The sequence below is a fragment of the Perognathus longimembris genome, chromosome 17, assembly GCF_023159225.1.
Source record: "Perognathus longimembris pacificus isolate PPM17 chromosome 17, ASM2315922v1, whole genome shotgun sequence".
Taxonomy (NCBI): Eukaryota; Metazoa; Chordata; class Mammalia; order Rodentia; family Heteromyidae; genus Perognathus; species Perognathus longimembris.
The window spans coordinates 20,004,481-20,029,601 of NC_063177.1; the positions used below are offsets into that span (position 1 = coordinate 20,004,481).

The 25,121-nt window shown below is 40.2% G+C and overlaps 1 protein-coding gene and 1 long non-coding RNA gene across 3 annotated transcripts in view; one reads left to right on the forward strand and one right to left on the reverse strand.

Moving 5' to 3' along the window:
• Nlk (nemo like kinase) overlaps positions 1–24,873 on the reverse strand; it is a 160,905-nt gene extending 136,032 nt beyond the window's left edge. For both annotated transcript variants that reach the window (XR_007213705.1, XM_048365582.1), the window contains exon 1: positions 23,313–24,873. Coding sequence is in view for 1 of the 2 variants with exons in the window: in XM_048365582.1 (XP_048221539.1) it covers positions 23,313–23,770 (458 nt within the window). In the remaining variant the exon portion in view is untranslated. The remainder of the gene's footprint in view (positions 1–23,312) is intronic.
• Positions 2,862–3,714, forward strand: LOC125365484. Its single transcript, XR_007213706.1, has 2 exons — positions 2,862–3,328; positions 3,557–3,714. It is a non-coding gene; the product is annotated as an uncharacterized LOC125365484 (long non-coding RNA).
• Positions 24,874–25,121: the final 248 nt, after the last annotated feature.

Consider the following 25,121-nt stretch of genomic DNA (forward strand, 5'->3'; position numbering starts at 1 on the left):
TACCAGTACAAAAAAATGAAAAAATAAAAATTAAAGACATTATCATGTATCCCTTACTGTTATTCTTTTTAAAAATTTTTTATTGTTATTATAAAGGGATGTAAAAAGAGGTTACTGTTTCATATTTCATTTTGAACAATGTCACCCCTTACTTTGCTCTTTTTCTTAGTGTTATTCCTTATAATAAACTTACAAAGTTTGTTTAGAGTATGGGTTATTATTATAAAATGCAAAGTGAAATTCTACTGTATTCCCATCTCAATGTCATCCTTCTAAACATTTCTGAGGGCTGGGAATGTGGCCTAGTGGTAGAGTGCTCGCCTCGTATGCATGGAGCCCTGGGTTCGATTCCTCAGCACCACATATATATATATAGGAAAGGCCAGAAGTGGCGCTGGGGCTCAAGTGGTAGAGTGGTAGCCTTGAGCAAAAATAAAAAGAAGCCAGGGACAGTGCTCAGGCCCTGAGTTCAAGCCCCACGACTGGCCAAAAAATAAAATAAAATAAACATTTCTGAAACAAATGAGTAACATACTTTAAATTGTAGACATTCACTATACATAGACATTTAGGCTACTTTTGATCTTGGGAGAATTACAACAGTAAATTATAAATTAAATTTTTATAACTATCTTTGTATCTTTGCTCAATGATTAATGCAATCAAAGGGTGTGTGCCTTTAATTCCATGCTTCATCCATCTATACTATCCTCAAAAAACTGGGGTTGATTCACTACATCTGCAGCAATTGAGTGAGTTATAATTTATTTTAAAATGTGAATCAAACAGGTTAAAATGTTACTAAGTTATAATTTATTTTAAAATGTGCATAAGCAGTTTGAAAACGTGACATTTCTGCATTTTTTGAGTTTTTGTTGTTCTTGTTGTTTGAGGAACTATAGTTTGAACTCAGGGTTTTCAGTTTGCTAGGCACATACATATACAATTCTTTCTTGTGCTGATTATTATTATTATTGCCAGTCTTGGGGCCTGAACTCAGGGCCCGGATGCTATTCCTGAGCTCTTTTGCTCCAGGCTAGCTCTCTACCTACCACTTTGAGCCACAGCTTCTGGTTTTCTGGTGGTTAACTAGAGATAAAAGTCTCACAGACTTCCCAGCTGGTTATTTTTCAGATAGGGTGAGAGCCCAAAAATCCAAGCTGTGAGACTCTGAAAGGATTGGGAGGATGGAAGGCCTCCTCCTGGAACTCTCAGAGTACTGAGTTTCCTGGAAAGGTCAACCATCAGGGCTTAACCGGAACTCAATCCTGGGTGTGGGCTAACTCCACCCTAAACAGTGTGCGAGCCAGAGGAAAGACTTAGGTTTATGCAAATTGTAAGCTATTTACTGTTTGTTTACTGTTTATCTCTCCTTCCCAGAATAAGAAGGTCACCTACCACTAGTATACAAAATGTTGCCACATGTAAGTTTGTGCCTTACTTCCTAGCACAAGACCAATAAGAACCTTGGTTAATGGAACCTAGGGATCTGAAGCTGGAGGAAGGCTACAGGTCCCCTGGTACTCCCAAATCTCAGTTCCACAGTGTGGTCACATTGTGTTGCTTTGTCACAGCAGGTTGCAACAACAGGGTCTGGGTTCCTGCCTAAGCTGAGATCCTCCTATTTAAGCTTCCTGCCATAGCTAGGAAGACAGGTACACAGAAATGCACCTAGCCTTTTCTGTTGAGATGGACTCTACTGAACTTTTTTGCCCAGCCTAACCTAAAACCACTCCCAATTTCAGCCTCCCATATAGCTGGAATGATAAGCACAAGCTACCTGGCCCAACTATTGGTTGAGGTGGTGTCTTGTGAACTTTGGCCAGGGCTGGCCTCAAACAACAATTCTCCCAATCTCCACCTCCCAAGTAGCTAGGATTACAGCCAAGAGCCACCAGACCACATCCATTTCTACATATTTTTATTAAAGTGAGAATTCCTTAACCTTTTATATTTAACATTTTATATTTCTTCAATTCTCTGGCTTTTACCAATTTTATGTCACCTTTAGGTTTCTTACTGATTTTAAAGAGCTCTTTAATATTGACAACATTAATTTTTGTTTTTCATGTATTTTGGAGTTTTGTATTTTGCTTTTCAGGTTTTCAATATTTTCCTCAATATTTTTTTTTCTTCTTCTGGGTTTTGTTTCTGGTGCATTTTATTAAATACACATATTAAATTTTTTCAGACAAATGATGTTTTGGGTTTTTATAATTTAAATCTTTAATTTACTTGGGTTAATTTTTATATAATGTGTTTGATACTAACTTCTTCCTCACCATTGCTAGCTGAATATCCCAACTAAGGTACAAACAGATTCATACTGCTCAGGAAAGACGGTCAGGTTTTCTGGAATTTTACACACTGATTGCGAAACATAGCATAACAGTAAAATAAGCTATTCTTTCTGTTTCTACACTACCATCACACTGCTTTGGTATGTTTTGATTTATTAGATAAGTCTTTAGGCACAGTTTCTATTAACTGGCTCTCTCATTGTTTTTTCTGACATTAGATCACAGAACTTTACTGAAAAGGATGTACTTCTAAAACAATTTAAGAACCTCCTTTATATAAATTACAGAAAGCATTCCTACATAAAACAAAAGACTTTCTTTTTAAGAAATGGCTTTTTCTAGGGCTGGGAATATGGCCTAGTGGCAAGAGAGCTTGCCTCCTCTACATGAGGCCCTGGGTTCAATTCCCCAGCACCACATATACAGAAAAACGGCCAGAAGTGGTGCTGTGGCTCAAGTGGCAGAGTGCTAGCCTTGAGCAAAAGGAAGCCAGGGACAGTGCTCAGGCCCTGAGTCCAAGGCCCAGGACTGACCAAAAAGAGAGGAAAAAAAAAGAAAAAAAGGCTTTTTCTAGAGATACAATTGGTTAATTTGTTTTAGATTCAGGCTCTAACTAAAAAAAAATTATAAATACAAGCAAACAAAACTACCATCCTGGACCTACCTAAATACCACTTTTTAGTGTTTCCTCATTAAAATTTCTCTACTGCCTGAAGAAGTAGGGATCTTGCAATATGCAAGTGACAGTACTTGTCTTTGAGAACCACTATCACATGTGCACTTGGCAGTGGATTTAAACCCAACCACAACAAGCATTATCCAGCCTGAAACTGTGCTAGGCTCTGAAGAAGCAAATGAGACCTGACCTGCGCTGCTGATACTCAGCATTTTCAGTGGCTCAGTGGGTAGAGAATGTGACAGGGTAGTTATAGCTTTTGTTTTCATTAACATTACAACAAACAGAGAAACTGATTTGTCTTCAGAGAATGAACATTTAAGAGGAAAATAAAATCAAACTATAAAAAACAGTTACTGGTGCTGGGAATATGGCCTAGTGGCAAGAGTGCTTGCCTCATATACATGAAGCCCTAGGTTCGATTCCTCAGCACCACATATGTAGAAAATGGCCAGAAGTGGTGCTGTGGCTCAAGTGGCAGAGTGCTAGTCTTGACCAAAAAGAAGCCAGGGACAGTGCTCAGGCTCTGAGTTCAAGGCCCAGGGCTGGCAAAAAAACAAACAAACAAACAAACAAAAAGAGTTATTGTTGGTCTACCCATAGAGGCATGCTAATACATGTTGATAACTAGACTTCAAGCATCTACCCAGTTCAACATTGCAGTGTTTTTATGTTAGTGTCTTTCCTGCTGGAGCACTTTAAACACTGACCTGCAGATATTAGCTGATTAACTGCATCCAAAAAATGCAGTAACTATGGCTTATATATCTCTTTACATATCATAGCCATTTCAGTGTGAACTCTACTGCATTCCAGGCATTCACATTATAAAATTAATAGCTGGGTTGGCAAAAGAACCATACTTTTTTTTGCATCTAAACCAAAACACTTCACTTTTAAAGGCTTCCTGTCAGTCGATTTCTAGTAAGCCTGATATCTCATATTTGTAGCCTAGGGAGCAAACACAACATATGCACTGTGGTGGAATATATACAGAATGATGATTCTGATAGTTTCCAATCGGTAATATTTCAGACTTGAGAATTTATTTCTTAGGGTCTTGTACTATAAATACATATAAGCATTACCCTTTAGGAAACAATGGCTCATTTACTGAAAATGAGTTTAGCAAAGGAATTATTTGGTACTCAGAAATACACAGCAGCAAGGTGGATGACACAAATCACAACATCATCAGCTCATGTGATTATATTAGGGTAATTTATTAAAAGGAAAAAATAGTAAACATTTAGCTTCAACAATGTAATAACTTGAATTGTGCTATCACAGAATTGTGAAACCAGATTTTAGGATTATTTTGAAAGTGTTCCTTTAATTCCCAACCTGCACTATATGCCACAAAGAGAAAACTTTGCAGAATGGAATATTTCTATTCTGCCGGAAGCTTAGTTTTGACTGGTACATGTTTCAGTTACACATTTAGTTCACACTGAATTTTGTTTTAAGTATTAAGAGAATAAATAGCACTCCAAAATAGTCACAAGATTTAAAACTTGCAGCTCCTACTTGAGCTGGAGAGTTTGCAAAACTTATTACACAGAACAGTGAGTTGATGTAGTATGCAGAAATGTCTTAACATTGGAAGTCTAAAATTTAATTGAAACTCAACCTCAGCCTACTTTCTGTAGAAGGAGCCTCAAAACAGATAAAAGAAAAAGTTACAAAATGCTAATCTGAAGAACAGTTTGCAGACATATCAGTGTACAATTCTTTTAAATTTCTGAAGCTTACAGGATTCCTTTTTTTTTAAAGTAAAGGTGGTGCATAATATACTCAAAGTAACCACAAAAGTACATTTAACATGGAACACCAGTTTATTCTTCACGTAAAACCTTGTCACTTGGAACATGAAACCAGAAAACAGAGTTACTGCATGTACAAAACAACCAACAACATATTTTAAATATCTGTTTAGGCTTTTTCCAGATGCATTACTCCTAGTTTCATTTATAAAGATTTTGGTTTTTTGTTTTCTTATGCTTTTAAAAAAATTCATTCATTCATTCATTCATTCATTTATTTTTGGCCAGCCCTGGGGCTTGGACTCAGGGCCTGAACACTGTCCCTGGCTTCTTTTTGCTCAAGGCTAGCACTCTGCCACTTGAGCCATAGCGCCACTTCTGGCTGTGTTCCATATATGTGGTGCTGGGGAATCGAACCCAGGGCCTCATGTATAAGAGGCAATCACTCTTGCCATTAGGCCATATTCCCAGCCTTTCTTATGCTTTTTAAAGAATACTACATCCATTTTTTAAAGGACATTTCATTGGACAAGTATTCTGATAAAGCAGAAAAACAACAAGGGTTTTTGGTTAGACCATCAGTCAGTTCTTTATGGCAGTGAACAAATCTCTTAGCTTCTCTAGTTCTCAATTTTCCCTTCGTCTTTCTTTCTTTCTTTTTTTTAAATAAAACAAGACACACTAGATTCTAAAGTGCCTCCTAACTCTGTAATTCCTTTCAGGTAGAACTCTAGGCTTATCAGAATGTAAAAGCCCTCAAAACAAATGGCCCAAATGTACCCGTTACGCTGTAACATTATGAAGGGAAACAGGATACAAAGCTGCAAGTACAGTGGATCATGACCCTAACTCTAATATTACAAACACACTCACACCCATATACTAGGTAAAAAGCCTTGTAAACAACATATCAAAATGTTATCTGTGGTAATCTCTGAGTTGCAGACTAAACTTTTTTTTCCCTTTAAGCTTTTCCAGCACCCTACAATAAACATAGTATCAGTGTGATACTTAAGGGAAGGAGCTAAACAGGCAAGGCCCTCCATTAATGTGCTAAAATATAAAGTAAAAACACATCTGGAAAGCATGCTAGAATTTGTATCTTTCTTTTTTCAAAAACAGAATTTTAATCAAAAAGCATTTCTAGGGCTGGGGATATAGCCTACTGGCAAGAGTGCCTGCCTCGGATACACGAGGCCCTAGGTTCGATTCCCCAGCACCACATATACAGAAAAAACGGCCAGAAGCGGCGCTGTGGCTCACGTGGCAGAGTGCTAGCCTTGAGCGGGAAGAAGCCAGGGACAGTGCTCAGGCCCTGAGTCCAAGGCCCAGGACTGGCCAAAAAAAAAAAAAAAAAAGCATTTCTAGTGGAGTCATATCCAGTATCTTTCAAAAATCATACAAAAGCTGCTGATTATTTTCCCTAATTTAAGTTTTCAGGAGATACTAGGCAGAAGTACGAGGATCAAGGCTGGAGGCCAGCCTGAGCAAAAGTTAGTTAGACTCTGCCTCAAAAAAAAAAAAAAAATTAAGTATGGTTACATATACCTATAATCCCAGTTACTTGGGAAATAGAGGTAAGGAGGATCATGTTGGGAGCCAGCCCAGATAAAAAAATAAGCTAATGAGGGGAGCTGGGTATGGCTAAAGTGGTAAAGTGCTTGACTAGCAAGTTTAAAGGCCCTAAATTCAAAAATACATGCATACATACAAACACACATACATACTGTCACCAGCGTATAGACTGAACTTCAAATGACACTGTCTCTTTCTATTCAAAAGCTGTCCTCCTCAGTTCACTCTCTAACTGCTTTTTTCTACAAGTTCTTCTAAGCTACTTCCCTCAAACTCAAGAGAAGCAGCATGTAAGTGCTGGGATAAAAAGACAGGTCAAACTTCTACTTGCTTACAAGTTTCCAAGTTATTACTTCAAAAATATAAGGAGTATAATGTCTATACATATAAGTAAGTGAATAATAATAACATAACATCTGGGGCTCAGGGGTACAGTTCAGCAAGACAGCACTTGCCAAACATGTACAATCCTAGGTTCCATCACTAGCACCACAAAAATACAAGAACAAAGCAAACTGAGCTATAACATGATCAGATCTGGCTAGCACCACCATTCACCAAATGGCGAGTTGCACTACCTTGCATCTTATCTTGATGGATGTGCCTGAATTCCTAGAGGAAAGGAAGTCTCATCCCCAGGTGATAGGTGTTCCTGAATCCCTAGAGACAGGGGTAGGCACTTGGCCTATAGGTTACTGAACCTGTCAGTCAAGTGCCTGGGACTGGGAGCTTCCTGTGACCCTGACCCCTGACCTGACCCTATGTCTCCATGTTCAAGTCCCATGTCCTGGCTCCTGACTAATCTCTAGCTCTCCATTGGAGCTGGATTGGTTTGTTGGTATTGTTTTTGTTCTTTCTTCTCTCTCTGGCCTGTTTGCTGATAGTGTTAAGTGTATTTAGGGGCTGCAGGCCTCTGTAGCAACTGGCTGCCTGCAGACTGCTAATAAAAACTCCAAGATTCAATCCTTCAATATGTGGCTTCTCGGATAATTTACTATGTAACACATCTAAGCACTTAAAATAGCATCAATTACTAAGTTTAATACTGGAATGCTTTAATAAAGAAAGGTGTTTTGTTAACTGACATTATTTGTCCTCCTCTCTCTACTGGAAGTCCCTAAAAGCAATTGCTACACTGTTCTAAAATTTCTATTTTATTGAAATGGTGTTTTAGCCATATTATAATTAGTTTGGGTTTCCAAAAGAATACACAATGTTTACTTTGAACTGTGGTTACAGTACACACCCATTTGGGGTTCATAAGACACATATTAGTATAATTTGTAATACCTGGGAAAATGAACACACAGGAAGTTAGCCAATTAAACAGAGTTAAAGATTCTCATGTAATTCTCAGAGGCAATTCAAACCCAAACCAAGTATACACATGCCTCCTTTTCTGCATAGTACCCACATCAAGTTTATGGCTTCTAGATTAATTTTTTAAAAAGCTCAAGTTTTCCCCACATATGTGTTAGTAAATTTTCAGTACTGTTGAAGTAAATATAAAAATCAATAGTTTGCTACTTAAAAATTAGAAAAGAAAGGAAGATGGAAAAGAAACTGGGGGGTGGGGGGGACACCTTTGCACCAGGCTGCCAGTTAACTCAGATTGTGTAATGAGACAGTCACCTGATAATTGCTCCCTTTGGGCACTTCTGCACCAGTAAGATGATACAGTGAAATAAAGTCACCTGGCTTACTTCAATTTACCTATACAATTTGCAAATCGGTAGCTCTCTACCATGGTACATTAAGAAAATTAGCATGTAAGAAAAATCAAATGCTTATATAAATTGGAGGATGATTTTTATTCATGCAGGCAGAAAAAAAAGCTGCAATCTGGGCCAAATGGCTAATTTTATCTATTTGTTTAAATATCTCTCTTACCTTTTCCTGGTAGCTCAAAGCAAGAATTTTATGTCAAGTAATAGATTGTTGGGGCTGGGAATATGGCCTAGGGGCAAGAGTGCTTGCCTCCTACACATGAAGCTCTCTGTTCGATTCCCCAGCACCACATAGATGGAAACGGCCAGAAGGGGCACTGTGGCTCAGGTGGCAGAGTGCTAGCCTTGAGCAGGAAGAAGCCAGGGATGGTGCTCAGGCCCTGAGTCCAAGGCCCAGGACTGGCCAAAAAAAAAAAAAAGAAAGAAAGAAAGAAATAGATTGTTTATGTATTATTATTTATTCCTATGTAAAGAGTTAACTGCTGACATCATTGGTCTCTATATTACTTAAATTAAAACAAAACTGTGAACCTTATCTTCATTTAAAAAAAAACACGAAATTACAGGGCTGGGAATGTGGCTTAGTGGTAAAGTGCTCACCTTCCATGCATGAAGCCCTGGGTTCAAGTCCTCAGCACCACATACACAGAAAAAGCCGAAGTGGGCACTGTGGCTCAAGTGGTAGAATGCTAGCCTTGAGTAAAAAGAAGCCAGGAACAGTGCTCAGGCCCTGAGTCCAAGGCCTAGGACTGGCAAAAAAAACAAGCAAACAACAACAAAAAAATTACAACATGAACAGAGGAAACAAGAGAAATCAATATGACATATCTGCTCTAACTAGGATGGAAAGCAAACATTGTAAGGGTCAGGTACAAGTACCAGTTTTACTCCCTGCTCTTTCAGGCAAACAAGGCTTCAGGAAAAGAAGTAACTCAGGACAAACAGGATAACTTCCCTACAAAGAAGGTTATTCCAGCTTAAATGTACTTGGTCAAGTTCTTCTAAACCTCACTTACATAGGTTAGATGAATGCATTACCTTGTTCATTAATGGTTGTCTTTCCAATATCCACTGCTGGTATCTTCCCTCCCATTAACAAATTACTCCATCTCCAGGTCTATGGAAGGTCGAATTGCTCCAAAAGTAGTCCTATCTCTATCAATGTGATCAGTTCAAAAGTAAGTATATAAATGCCTAGGGGACTCTAGAACCACACAATAGTAAGGCAGACAGCAGCAAGTAGCTACTGAGCACCAAAAATGTGACTAGTCCAAATAAGCATTAAAAATACACTAGATTTCTGTAGACTTAATAAAAACAAAATATATGTAAAATAGCCAGGTAGAATAGCTCAATTCTATAATCCTAGCTAGTTAGTGGGTGGAGATCAGGGAATGTCATCCAAGACTACCCCAAACTGGGCACTGGCTCATGCCTATAATCCTAGCTACTTAGGAAGCTGAGATCTGAGGATCACAGTTAAAAGCAGCCCAGGCAGGAAACTCCCTAAGACTCTTATCTCCAATTAACCACCTGAAAACTGGTAGAGCACTAGCCTTGAGCTGAAGAGCTCAGGGACAGCATGCAGGCTGTGTGTATGTGGGGGGTGGGGGGGTGGAATACTAACCCAGACTTTAAAGTCTGTGAGACTCCACGTCAACTAATGGCTGGGAAAAGTAGAAGGGCAGGCCTGCCTGTTATTCCAGCTTTGGGGAAAAGCTCAATAGCTGGGCACTGTGGTGGATGCCTATCATCCCCAATGACTCTGGGGGAACACAAGTAGAAAAACTGCAAATTAGGTCTGCCTGGCATAAAGTAAGAACCTACCTTGAAAATAGCCAACACAGTAAGGGGCTAGACACATGGCTTAAGTGGTAGAGTACCTGCCTAGCAAGTTGGAGAGCCTGTGTTTAATCCCAAAACAAAAAGGAATGAGTGGCTCTAATGCAGCTATTGAGTTTAAACCCAAGAACCAAAAACATGTATACACGTGTGTATGTATGTAAAATACATCATTATTAATCTTTGTGGTTACATGTTGAAATGAGAATAATCTCACTTAGGGTTTTTTGGTTTTTTTGGTGTTTTTTTTTTACTGTGGCTCAAGAAAATTAAAATCACATACATGGCTATCATTATGTACCTATTTGGCAGTATTGCAGTTTGCCGAAGGCTTCCATTAAAATGGCCCTTTCCTTTCATAGAAGAGTTTCAGAAAGTCATACCTCCTTCACTGGGCATTATATGTGCTAAACTTAAGCCTTAAAGCTGTGTCCAAGGGTCATTTTCTGAGAGATCCATCTGCAAATTTGTCTCTTACTCAATTTCAGAATTTAAGAGACTCTCAGGAAACAACAATTTTAATTGACTTACAAATTAATAACCACTGGCCCTCAAAATCATCTTATTTGATTACTCACCAAAATAAAGGCAAAATATTTAGTAACAGTTTTATCTAAAACCTTAAAATCAGGGTTGGGGATATAGTGGTACAGTACCCAGCATGCTCAAGGTCTTAGGTTAGATCTCTTAACACCACAAAAGAATAATAAGAATAATTATTGTTGTTATTATTATAAATACATCAAAGCCAGTTGTGGAGTACATACCTGTAATCTCAGCATTCAGGAGGCTGAGGCAGTAGGATCAGAAGTTTGCTATAGGGCTGGGAATATGGCCTAGTGGCAAGAGTGCTTGACTCATATACATGAAACCCTGGGTTCAATTCCTCAGCCCCACAAATATAGAAAACCGCCAGAAGTAGCACTGTGGCTCAAGTGGCAGAGTGCTAGCCTTGAGCAAAAAGAAGCCAGGGACAGTGCTCAGGCGCTAAGTCCAAGCCCCTGGACTGGCCAAAAAAAAAAAAAGTTTGCTACACTGAAAGACCCTGTCTTTAAAAAAAAAAAAAACAAAAAAAAAAACAGTTATGTTAAAAAAAAAGTCACTGCAAATTTTTAAGAAAGCGAGTAAAATTTGAAGGTGTAGCTCAGTGGTGTGTTCCATCCTTGTGAGGGAGGGAGGGAAGCCTTAAAACGTTAAAAAGGATGCAAAACCATTTGGTATAAACCAACTGAACACTCATGGGGGGAGAGGGAAAGGGGGAGGGGGAAGGGGGAATGAGGGAGGAAGTAACAAACAATACAAGAAATGTACTCAAGGCCTAATGTATGAAACTGTAACCTCTCTGTAATCACTTTGACAATAAATAAGAAAAAAAAGGGGGGGAAAGGGAAAAAGATAAACATAAAAAAACATTAAAAAGGAAAAAATACTATTACCAGAATCTAATTTACACATGAGAAGAAATTGGCTTTTGGAAGTCAGTTCTTCTCTGCAACTGAATTATATGTATAATCCTATCACAATCAGAAATAAGAGAAATTCTTTTCTCTTGAATAACTTATCTTGGGAATGGCCCTGTGGCTCAAGTGGTAGATTGAAAGAGGCTCAGGCACAGTGCCAAGGCCCTGAGTTCAAGCCCTAGGATCACTAACAATAAATAAATAAACAAATAAATAATACATAAATAAATCTGACCTCAAATTTGAAAACTCTATAAAAGTCAGAACTCTGGAACAAGAAGACATCTATCTTATTTTTCCTTTAAACAGAAGCTTTAGAAACTACTCAACACATGAAGTTCTAGAGAAAGTTGTACTAGCAAGTTTTACTTGCCTTCAAATAATGCTACTACGTCATTTTATAATAAAGCTCTTAGAAAACTCAGGATTTTTATAAACAAGGAAATCAGGCTCAGAAAGTTTAAATCACTTTATCAAGGTCATACAACTTGGCAGCAAGGCTGGAACCAGAACCTTGTCTCCCAGCAAACTGAGTTTCATACTCAATTACCTTATCATTAACACAAATATATTCTTCCTGAGGAAATTGCACTTTGTACACCATAAACATCAAATTTTCTGGTTTATCAAATAAGAAATAAAAGCCGAAATTTGGAAAATTTTTACCACTAATAATAAAAGTGCTGCTAATACTTAAAGATATTCTTTAGAATAAACGTGTGTGTGTGTGTGTGTGTGTGTGTGCGCGCGCGTGTGGGGGGGGGAATCAATCATTCTCTCAGATGCCATCAATAATCTGCTTGATAACCTTTTCTCCACCCTCATTTTCTTCTACTTTTCCTCCGAACCAAAGATTACTAGGGACTGGAAATGTGCCTTACTAGTAGAGTGCTTGCCAAGCATGCATGAAGTCCTGGGTTCCATTCCTCAGCACCACGTAAACAGAAAAGGCCAGAAAATGTGGCTGTGGCTCAACAGATAAGAGTATTTAGCCTTGGGCAAAAAGAAGCTAGGGACAGTGCTCAGGCCCTGAGTTCCTAGCCCCAGGACAGGCAAAAAAAAAAAAAAAAAAAAATCACTACCATTCCTGGACAATCTTCCACCAGACTGGGTTGTCATTCACTATGAACACATTTTCCTAACTGATTGCACTTTAGTTTTGCCTCCAGTAACTTCTGTCACCTACAATAGAATGTTCTTTAAGGCTCAGACAGACCTGGACTACCTCTACCTTCCATTTATACATTCAAAAGAAAATTAAATCCGATGGAGTCACTCTCATAAAAACTTTCAAAAGCTGAGTACAGGGGGCTGGAGATATGGCCTAGTGGCAAGAGTGCTTGCCCCGTATACATGAGGCCCTGGGTTCAATTCCCCAGCACCACATATATAGAAAATGGCCGGAAGTGGCGCTGTGACTCAAGTGGCAGAGTGCTAGCCTTGAGCAAAAAGAAGCCAGGGACAGTGCTCAGGCCCTGAGTCCAAGTCCCAGGACTGGCAAAAAAAAAAAAAAAAACAACCAAAAAAAAAAAAGCTGAGTACAGGGGCTGGGAATGTGGCCTAGTAGTAGAGTGCTTGCCTAGCATGCATGAAGCCCTGGGTTCAATTCTCAGCACCACATATACAGAAAAAACTGGAAGTGGCACTGTGGCTCAAGTGGTAGAGCACTAGCCTTGAGCAAAAAGAAGGCAGGCACAGTGTTCAGGCCCTGAGTGCAATCCCCAGGAGTGGCAAAAAAAAAATATATATATATATATATATATTTTTTTTTTTTTTTTTTTTTAAGCTGAGTACACCCGAAGCTCAAGCCTATAATCCTTCCTCCTTAAGGGCTGAGATCTGAGGACCCAGATTTGGAGCCAGCCCAGGCAGACAAATCCAAAAGACTTCTGTCTCCAAATAACTAGCAGAAGGCCAGAAGTGGAGGCATGCCTCAAGTGTAGAGCACTAGCCATGAGCAAAAAGAAGAAGGAAAAAAAAGCCCAAGTTCAAGCTCTGGTATTGACATTAAAAAAAATAATAAGTTTTTCATTAGAAACTATTTGTAAACCTTCATCCGTGCTGCTTCTTCCCTGGGAAATGAGCAGGTGCAGTGGGGAGGGCCCTGAGGCCCTGGGGTCCCAGGGTTGGCCATGGTGGCTTCTGATGAGGAAGAAGCAGTAGCAGCCTCTGGCCTCCAGGGGTCGGGGCCACGGGCCTAGTGGAAGCAAGGCCGAAGACAAGGAATGGATCCCCATCACCAAACTGGGCCAACTGGTTAAGGACAGGAAGATCAAGTCTTTGGAGACCTATCATTTCTCCCTGCCTATCAAGGAGTCTGAGATTACTGACTTCTTCCTGGTGGTGTCTCTCGGGATAAGGTGTTGCAGAAGCAGACCTGGCAGGCCAGTGCACAGATTCAAGGCATTTGTAGCTATTAAATGCTCCAAGGAGGTTGTCACTGCCTCATCTTGGCCACATCCCTCCCCATTGTCCCTGTGAGGAGAGGTTACAGGGGGAAACAAGATTGGCAAGCCTTACACTGCCCTGTGCAAGATGCCAGGCCCCTGTGGTTCTGTGCTGGTGCGCCTCATCCCTGCCCCCAGAGGCTCTGGGATCGTTACAGCTCCTGTCTCCAAGAAGCTGTTGATGATGGTTGGTATTGATGACTGCTATAACTCAGTCTACCTTGGGCAACTTCACCAAGGCCACCTATGATGCCATCTCCAAGACCTACAGTTACCGGACCCCTGACCTCTGGGAAGAGACCCTGTTCATCAAACCTCCTTATCAGGAATTCACTGACCATCTTGTGAAAATCCACACCAGAGTCTTGGGTGCAGAGGACTCAGGCTACAGCTGTGGCTACAACACAAGAATAATAAAGTGAATCAAGCCTGAGAAAGAAGAAAGAAAAAAAAAGACTTCAACATTTTTTTTTCCTTCTCTCTCCTCTCCTTGCAAGGAATCTTTTAGGACTTTTTTTTTTTTTTAAATATAATCCCAACAGTCTGGAGGCTGAGACAAGAGGATCATAAGTTAAAAGCCAGCCTGGCCTACATAGTAGTAAGACATCTCAAAAAAATTTTTTTTCCTAATCATTCTTCTGAAATTTTGATACCATAGATATATGTTGTTTCTCTATGTGATATGTGTATACATGTGCTTTCTTCAAGAAAAGTTAAAACTTCTGCCTTCCACCATCATACCAATTATGCTTCAACTTTTCAGTAACACATTCCAAACTCTTCAAGATCTAGCTCTAGCTTTCATGTACCACCCATTCACAGAACTTTCCACAAATCCAGCTAGTGGTTTCCAAGGTATAAGCCCATTCACCTGGAGTGCCCTTTCCTATTGGATATCATTTTTAAAACTCCAAAAAGGTAAAGTATTAGCAGGAAAAAGCACAGCACCAATACATGCAGGATAAACTACCCTATTGCAAACAAGCAGGCTTTCCCCCATAATTGAAGTATTATCCATTCTATGGAGCATCCATACGTTCCTTAGCAATCCCTCCTCTATACTGCCATAACATCTGGGGATTATCTCTACTGCTGCATTTATGGCACTCAATTATAATTATCCATTTACAAACCTATCTCCCCTTCTAGCAGAGATTAATCTTTAACCTCTATCATCCAACACAGTGCCTGGAAAATAGTCCCGCACATATTTTTTTTCCCGTACATATTTTTAAAACTGTTTACTTGACTGTAAACTCAAGGCAAGATTATGGCCTAAACATCAGGCCCAATGTAGTTACTCGTGCCTATAATCCCAACAACTTGAAAGACAAACATAGGAGGATTTCTATCAGAGGCTAGCCTGAGCAAACTGAGACAATACAAATGGTACAGCAGGACAGTGCAAAGACCTGAGTTCAATGCCTGTACTGCCAAATAATTTAAATATCTATTTCAGTATAACAAGCACACACACAAAAAATAGGAACCTCATAGAAGTTTCCAAAATCATTCATAAAACTAAATAGCCTCATTTACTGCCTATAACAGTGAAGATTTGTAGCAAGGTAACAATAAAAAATATAGAGTGAGCTCCAAAAATGTCAAAAGCTTTAAGTGTCTGATAGTAGATATGGTTCAATTGGCCAAACTGTTTCTAAACACACATGTGAAACTAGGTTTGGGTTAATAATATAATCATTATCAATGGTAGATATAAGACCGCTACTCACATGATTACAACTAATTAATTAAGTTCAATCTCAACATAGTTCCTAGGTTGGGAATGCGGCTTAGTTAGTGGTGGAGTCCTTGCCTAGCATGCATGAAGCCCTGGGTTCAATTCCTCAGCATCACATAAATAGAAAAAGCCAGAAATGGTGCTGTGGCTTAAGTGGTAGAGTGCTAGCCTCGAGCAAAAAGAAGCCAGGGACAGCACTCAGGCCCTGAGTTCAAGCCCCAGGACTGGAAAAAAAATAGTAAAATAAAATAAACATAGTTCCATGGGCTGGAACTATGGCCTAGTGGCAAAGTGCTTGCCTCAAATACATGAAGCCCTGGGTTTGATTCCTCAATACCACATATATAGAAAAAGCCAGAAGTGGTGCTGTGGCTCAAGAGGTAGAGTGCTAGCCTTGAGCAAAAAGAAGCCAGGGACAGTGTTCAGGTCCTGAGTTCAAGCCCCAAGACTGGCCAAAAAACAAAACAAACATAGTTCCTTTAGAAGTCATCTTTCTATAATGTTGGTGCCAGAATTTGGGCTATTGTATCCTACCTAAGTACCTCAAAACTTCCGATGACATCTACGGACTTGTTACATGCTCATTGACAGTATTTTAACTGGTGCCTCAGGCACTCTGTGTTACCCCCAAGCAACAAGAAGATCAAAATCATAAGCTATTTTAGTTGAAATCATTGTTGATCTACATTAGATGACCCAGTTAACAAATATCTCACTGGAGTATTAAGGATGTACAAGGAATTATAACTAAAGCCCAAATATAACCTAATAAAACAGATTCTTCCCAGCAGCTTCATTCCATTTAATGACTAGAAAACAAGTGGAAGACTTTCTTTGGCCTTGACAATTTTGAAAAAGAAAAATCAATATATTAAGGACAAATATAGTATATGACGTTAACTCTAATTGCTAGGATATCAAAATCTAATAAAACAGGGGCTAGGAACATGGCCTAGTGGCAAGAGTGCTTGCCTCCTACACATGAAGCTCTGGGTTCGATTCCCCAGCACCACATATATGGAAAACGGCCAGAAGGGGTGCTGTGGCTCAGGTGGCAGAGTGCTGGCCTTGAGCGGGAAGAAGCCAGGGACAGTGCTCAGGCCCTGAGTCCAAGGCCCAGGACTGGCCAAAAAAAAATAAATAAATAAAAATCTAATAAAACAATAATAATAAACACTGAGAACAGCTACTCAATTATACTACAGAAGCAAAACTCCTGACACTCCAAGTTGTAAAAATAATACAAAGATAACGAAACACTGGGGCAGTGCCTGTTAGCAAGAAGTATACCCTGAGTTCAAACTCCAGTGATACCAAAAAAAGAGACAATGAAACACTCCAGTATTCTAGAAGTCTTTTTATATTAAGGAATAACATTTTCTACAGCTGCCAGGATTTGAGAATAAAAAAATCTAGAATTTGTGTTCAAACATATATTCACCGAATAGATTTTATAAATCTTTTCCTTCCAGCACAGCATATGAAATGGAACTGATATCAGTCTCCATTTCTCTTTCTGGACACAAACCCAGTGGTACTTAAGTGGTACTTAGAGCAATACTGTCACTTTAGTTTGTTTGCAAAGGTAATGTTTCTGAAATGCCTTTTTTTTTTTTTTTTTTTTAGGGGGGAAGAAGGGTGCTGGGGCCTGGACACTGTCCAGGCTAGTACTCTACTACCTGAGCCACAACTCCACTTCTGGCGTTTTGCAGGTCAATTAGAGAAAAATCTCATGAGCTTTTCTGCCTGGGCTGGCTTTGACAAATGATCCTCAAATCTCAGTCTCCTGAGTAGCTAGGATTTCAAACATGAGCTATATAGGCTCCTGGTTCTGAAATTTATTTATTTTTCAGAGCTAAGGACCAAACTCAGTGCCTTGCACTTGCCAGGCAGGCACTCTTTCACTGAGCTCAATTCCCAACCCTTGAAATGTCTTTTGTTAAGAAAAAATATGTATCCTCTTTTTTTTTTCTAAATTGATATTCAACAGTATAACATGAAATTATTCTCCAAGATAAATAAAATTTATTTTGTTGTGTTATGGCTTTGTTTTGTTCTTGGTTCTTTTTTTTTTTTTTTAGCATAATTTGGATAATCTTGACAGAAGCCTAAATCCAAAATGACTTTTTCAATGTTACAGACATGGGGTTTCAATCACCAAGACAAGGTACAATATCTTTAGATTGTGTTACTTTTATTCTCTTCTCTCTTCTTTCTCTACTTTTGACCAGGAACCTGCAATTTCTAAAAGTAAGTTCTTTGTAGTTGAAATTAACAATATAGATTTCCACTTTCTAGTTTCACACAGATGCTTTGTTATGTCTGTAAGAGCAACAGTTTCCTTTTTATGGTGAAGGCTGTTTCTTCAAAGCTCTTTTCACAAAGTAGACCCCCCAAAGAATCCAGCTGTGGCTGTTAATCTTGGCTGATAGTTGAGAAATTTCTCAACACTACAGATTCTTAACCTGTAAAATACAGTTAATAACAAAATACACTTCAGTATACTACTTTTTCAAATGCAACTAACTCCAGGATTTTTCCCTAAACATACCCCCAAAAATCCCTATTTTTAAAAGTTATAGTTTGCTATTAATGGGATAAAAGGACCAGAGAAAATATCAGGGGGAAAAATGCCTTTAATTTTTATAAGATGATCAAGCAAGATAGAAAATCCCTGCCATGCATAAAGGTTAACAATGAATAATTTTTCATTAAATCACACACATTTCCCCCACCTCACAGGAATCTTCTTTAGCAATTCACACCTTTTCACCTAAAACAACTAAAATGAACTTCACTGAAGCAGAACTTTGATAATGATGCCCTTCACTTGTTACATTCTTGAAACACACAATTTCCTTCCCAGTATTTAAATCCATAACACTTTTAAAACAGTACAGTTCTTCTACCACACTTAACTAACTGTATCTTTTGTTTATTTTTAATTAATTGAGAGAACAAGACAGGGTATTTTCTTCATGGGTCTGAATTCAACTTTCTTTATCTACCAGGCACTCCCTGGTATTTAAAGTAATCAGGCATCCAAAGACAATGTATACCTGGTGATCTGATAATCTACAAAAACTCTTCCATGAATATTATTAAACAAGTCTGATTTCTTCTACCAACAATAACTACAATAAAAACGTTTACTGAGGGCTTAATGTACCTATTTAGTCCTCTTATCAATATTGAGCACTATTATTCCCGTTTTGTAGATGAGGAGCAGAAGTAGTAAGTAACTTATTAGCATCACAGAAGTAATAAATAACTAAGTTTCACTGTAGGGATTCTAAGTTTTTAAAGATAGATAAAAGGATTGGCTGAAGGTTATTAGAATAATAAAATTCAAAGTTCCCCAAACTTTATTTGAAGTACAAAGACAACAGACTAAATGAATCCCAAGATCTTTGATCTTTTAGTCAGACAAGTCAAAAACCCAAACACTAATTTTATAAAGTAGAAGCTTTTCCCAGACTTTTATCAAGATGGTATGCGTCATTAATCCCATCTATATTTGATGTCAAAAATTTCCTGGGTTTAGCAAACTGTTATCATGTGGTCAGCTTATTCCAATTCTTAACACTATACTGTCCCAAAGTTAAAGCACAGCATTTTTCTGTGGCAAATGTGAAGCTCAAACAAAAAGGTATACTATTTTTTTTCATCAAATGACTGAGGTTCCTGTTTGTAAGTTATTTTGTGTTTTGGTTTTTCATTATGAAAATGTCTATATGGGTGCCTGGAAGCATTGACATCTGATAACAAAGGTCAAGTTATATGTGATGTTTTGATTACCCATGAGTTGTTCTATCATTGGCAATGAATGTATCTCAACCTACCTAATGATCACATTACCAGGTAAACTGGAACCCTTACTTTGAGATAAAACACAGCAGACAGTTGTTAATGAAACCTTAATTGAACTGTCAAAGTGCCATCTTTACCAGGAAGCTAATGGGTAATTCACTACTTTTACACAAGTGTCCAATACTGATAAGTTATTCAAGTCGTTAAATTCAGCAGAAAGATAAATTAGGTCAGGCATACTAAAGTGTTCTGTAATACTGTAACTCTGAATGGTAAAGCCAGGCACTGGTGGTATCTCATGCCTGTAATCCTAGCTACTTAGGAGGCTGAGATCTGAGGATCACTGTTTGAAGCCAGCTTGAGCAGGGAAGCCTGTGACTCTTATGTCCAATTAACCACCAAAATGCTGGAAGTGAAGCTGTGGCTCAAGTGGTAGAGCTAGTCTTAGACAAAAAAAAAAAAAAAAAAAAAAAAAAAAAAAACAACCTCAGGAACAATGCTCAGACCCTGAGTTCAAACCCCGGGACCAGCACACACACATGTTGTGCTCTTGCGCTCTCTCGCTCTCTCTCTCTCTCACACACACACAATCGGAATGGTGAAATGCTACATCATCATATCTACAGATCTCTCTTCCCACCTACATGGAAAAGCAACAATATCCCTCAAAATTACATCAGTTTGTCCCTCTGGGTGACTGTTCAAAAAAACAACAGTGGCAGATTTAGTTCCTTGTCATCCGCTGAGACAGAATAACTGCAAAGTGATTAAGTGAATATATGTTTGAATCTAAGTAAATCTTAAGATACTCCTAAGTTACATAGTGTATTGACGCAAAGGATGTAGCAATAGAAGAATATTCTTAAGATACATTTAAAATTAAAAAGAAGAAAATCTCTGTTTGGGTTAGCTACAAAGTAAATAAACCTTAGGTCTCAGAGTACTACCAAAAATTCGAATCTCTATAGTTTCAACAATCTTACTCAGGTTATACAGCAATTAAATTCCAAATATAATCAACAGCTCAGATAAGTCATCGCTATGTAAACAGAAAAACAGACAAATATTTGCATACTAAAACACACACCTGGAACTCTTCCCTTTTTTAATCACTAAGTTGTATTTCACCTGAAGCAACTAATAAAATGCTTAATGCAGGAACTACAAAAACTTGGTTGAAAACTGAAGGTGGCAAGCATCCACAAACCAAGTCTCAGAAGAAAGCAGACCGCTCAGCACTTTAACCTTGGTTTTACAGACTCTAGAACTATGAGAATTAAATTTCGGTTGTTTCTGTAACTTAAGCCAAAACAAAGAAGGACCTGAATAACTGACCGATTAATCAAGCAGAAAAGCTATCACAACACTGTTCTAGGTTCTGAGGAGAAAAAGGACTTCAGGAGGCTGTTACCCTCAAGGGGCTTACAACACAGACAAGTCAAATGTGAAACAGATAGTGCACAATTGCAGATGGTGCACTAAAACCTACTTCAAGTTCATGGTACAAACTCCTAGGTGGAGGGGTCAATCAAAGCTCTAGAATGAATTCATATCAAACACACTTGGATTTTCAAGATAGGGTATTCCACAGTACCTACTACCAGGTTTGCTATGCGGTATTTCAGTTTGTCACCAGGTTACCAACACCTAGTTCCCTTTAAAAAAAAAATAATTTCCCTTACGAAACATGAAGTTAAAATGTATACAAGTCACGTCCTCTTTTGATAAAATTAGATCTATTCAAGAATATAATAGCCCTTATAATACCCCTAATTTCTAGCAATGTACACAAAGCACTAAATGAGAGCATCCAAACCTACTCTGAATTCTCAGTCAGTAAAACAATGACAATGTTTAAAACTAGGAACAACCTTTCTCCAGTTCCCTTTTCACCCCCACAGCTTGGGAATCTTCAAAGGCTAGGCAAGAAATGGAAGTTCACAGTGAAATCTCTCAGGATAGGCTATGGAAGGGAAAAGAGGAAGGCAGGAACAGGCAGGTAGGTCCCTGAGCATAGTGACTGAAGAGGTACCATTACAGGCTCTACTCTTTCCCACTAGGAATCCCACACCCCCTGGAGAAGGGAAAATGAAGCAGCAACCTCCTTGGAGACTAGCGAAGGAAAAACTGGATTCTACTAGTTCAAAAAAAAAGAAGAGGAAGTAAAGAAGGAAGAAAGACAAATCAGATCACCTTAACTGCCTAGATTATAATACCTGAAATATAAAGATGACTCTAATGCAAACAATATTCATCAATTTTTAGCATCAAAAACAAAGATGAAAGGAGATATTTACCCAGCTAGTACCAGAGTTCATTTTCCTGTGGTGTTGGGGCTTTTCTAGACATTAACAAGAATCTATTTTTGAATGCACCGAAAACATTAATTCATCTATACACACTGGAATTCTTAATCCTAAAAAAGAAAACCCACAACTCACTCTACTTTTGAGAGGAATAAATACATTTTATTATAAACTACTAATCTTCCTAAGAGCAAACAGAAAACTAAAAATGCTACATTTAACAAACCCTTAAGACTTTCTCAGATAGCCTAGCACTGGCAAAAGTAAAACTGTTTCATTTGTTTAAGAGTATACTTCCTACAATAGCAACTGAACAAGGATAAAAGCGACCAAAGAGGCACTAAGTGACACTAACACATTACACTGAATGTGGGCCACTGCAAAGCTACAGTCTACTAACCTCATTTGTGGTACTCCTGTGTGAGGCTATATTTAATGCATTCTTATCAGAAGGCTTAAACTACATACTTCCTAACTTTAGCTTTATGGTTTAAAATAAACCACTTGAACAATGACTTTAACTGGCTCAACTCTAAAACCTACCATCCTTCTGGGGATCAAGATCATAAAACAAAACATCAAAAGATGAAAAGGACAGGCAAAAAATTATGCAAAGTATATACAAACAACAAGACTATTACAGAGTAATCAAATGTGGGTCAGTCGTTGACATTTGTTCCAGTTGGGCAAGTGATCTAAAGCAAATCAAATACATGAGAGATGATGACCAACGCCTTTATGGGAGTAAGTTTTTCCATACATTCAACTATTATTTCTCGGTGGATCACTTAGCTTCTGAACAGGAAAATTTAGTAATGAAACTTACTATGTTACTCATGAGAAGGTGCTCCACTAAAAGTTGGCAAGACTCAAGCCAGGCACTGGTGACTCAAGCCTGGAATCCTAACTACTCAGGAGGCTGAGATCTGAGGATTACGGCTTGAAAACAGTCTAGGCAGCAGTCTGGGCAGCAGTCTGTGAGACTCTGTGGTCAATCCACCACTCCAAATCCAGAAGTGGAGCTATGGCTCAAGAGGCAGAGTACAAACCTTGAACAAAAAAGGAACAGTGTCCAGGCCCTGCGTTCAAGCCTAAGTAATGGCACCAAAAAAGAAAAAAAAAGTTGCCACTGGAAGTGGCACTGTGACTCAAGTGGTAGAGCACTAGCCTTGGAACACAAAGAGGCTCAGGGACAGAGCCCAAGCCCAAGTTCAAACCCTAGGACTGGCACAAAAAAAAAAAAAAAAAAATCCAGGAGCTGGTGGCTCACATCTGGAATCCTAGCTACTCAAGAGGCTGAGATCTGAGGATGGCAGTTTACAGCCGGCCACGTTAGAAAGTCCACAAGACTCTAATCTCCAATTAACCACCAGAAAACCCAAAAATAGCACTGTGGCTCTCCGTGGTGGTGCATCAGCCTTGAGTGAAATGGCTCAAGGGCAGCGCCCAGGCCCTGAGTTCAAGCCCCACAACCAACAACAACAACGAAGTTGGCTAGACAGACAGCACTTTAGGCCTCTTCACCAGGTGAGGGTGGCTTCCTACAGTTGAGTTGAGAAGTTAGCTCCCTCCGCTTTGGTCCAACTGGAGAAAAGGCCAAGTGATGGATGACTCGTCCAATCAGAACCAGGGAAAGAAACGGGAAGTTGTACTTTTGATACTCACCAGACTACCCCAAAGGCTCCATATCCAATAGGTCTATCGGGTTCAATATCCAGCTGCTGTTGCGGATGATGCGAGTGCTGATGATGGTGTGCCTTAACTGTAGCAGCTGCAGCAGCTTGTACCTGAGCTGGGGCTGCTGCGGCTGGTCCAGGAGCCTGACCCGGTGCCGGTGATGGGAAATATGGCTGTTGTTGCCCAGGGTTTAACATAGCTGCGGCCGCAGCTGCGGCCGCAGCTGCGGCAGCAGCCGAAGAGGTATGCTGCTGTACAGGGTGTACAGCAGCAGCCGACCCCGGATGAAGATGGTGTTGAGGGTGGTGGTGGTGGTGAAGGTGAGGAGGAGGAAGGTGTGGAAGGTGGTGATGATGGTGGTGGTGGTGACCTGCTGCTGCTGCAGATGTACCGCCATTGTAAGCCGCCATCATTTTTGCGTTGGCTCTTGTGCCACAAAGAGACATTCAAAAAATGCCCTTTGATTGGAAAGCAAACTGGGTCAAGCTGTCATTTGGCCATTTAAAAAATGAAGAAAAACCACTCACTCCACCTCTAAAAAACATAGAGCGTAACTGGCTTTATGTCTTCATCAGTCAATCCAAACAAGTTAAGAGGATCTTGGTGTTTAAGTTTTGGGTGAGTGTGAATGTGGAAGGGTATGGGTTGCCGAAAAAGAAAAAGAAAGAAAAGAAAAGAAAAGAAAAAGGAAAAAAAAAAAAAGGACCCCTTCCCCCCAGGATTCCTGCCACAAGTGGGTACTAAAACTCCATCCTTAATTGGGGGGAGGTTCCAACTTTGAATGTGGGAATAAAGGCCAAATCTCCCAACCCCCTGAACTCCACACGCGAAAAGGATCAGGTAATACACCACCCTTGGAATCCTGTAAGAGGGGTGACTCATCTACCCCTTCCATTCCCACATCCTTTTCTAAACACCTACCACCTCCTCAAAAAACACAATTTGAAAGATTTCCCCAACCACCCTAAAATAAAAAAGATGGGGGGGAAATTTTCAAGGAAAATCTACTTCCAGCTTCCCCCCCCCTCGAACTCTCAGGCCTCACCTACATCTCCCCCTACTCCTAGTCTAGTCTGGTTGACCTGATTGGGGGGCTGCGCGGGGGGAGGGGGGCTGCGCGGGGGGAGGGGGGGCGGGTGTACCAAACTTTCCTGGGCAGAATGAGCGACTGAAGGAGGCTGGACGGACAGAGTGAGGAGAGAAGGCGACAGTCAAGGCAGAGAGAGGGGAAAAGGAGAACCGGGGGAAAAGTGAAGGTAAAGAGGTGCAGGGAAAAATGAAAGAGCAGTGGGCAGCACTCGGACGCCCAGACAGAGGGAACCGCCCCGGGAAGAGGTTAGGGTCCCGGGGCCAAAGAAAAAGAGCCCCGGGAGGCGGGCGGGGTACGGTCGGAAGCAGGCTGACTCCGGCCCCCGCCGCCGCCGGCTGCTTCTGCTGAGGAGGGTTGGGGGGGAGAGCGGGTGGGTCCCCCGTGCGACGGCCCCTGCAGGGCTCAAGGCTGCTCCGTCTCCCCCCCTCCCCCCCACCCGGCGTCCGACCCCGCGGCCGCTTTCTCCTCAGTCGCCGCGGCTGCTTTCTCTTCGGCCGCCGCCGCCTCCTCCTCCTCCTCCTCCTCCTCCTCCTCCTCCTCCTCAGCCGCCGGTGCTGCCGCGGCCGGACTCACCTCCCCTAGCAAAGCCGGATAGAGCGGAGCCAGCGGCGGACACGCGCAACCAGCCTCCGAGGCCCCGCCCCCGCCTCGCACTGACCGGCTGCCTTAGCCAATCCACGCCCACCTGTCTGCGTCCGCCTCCAATC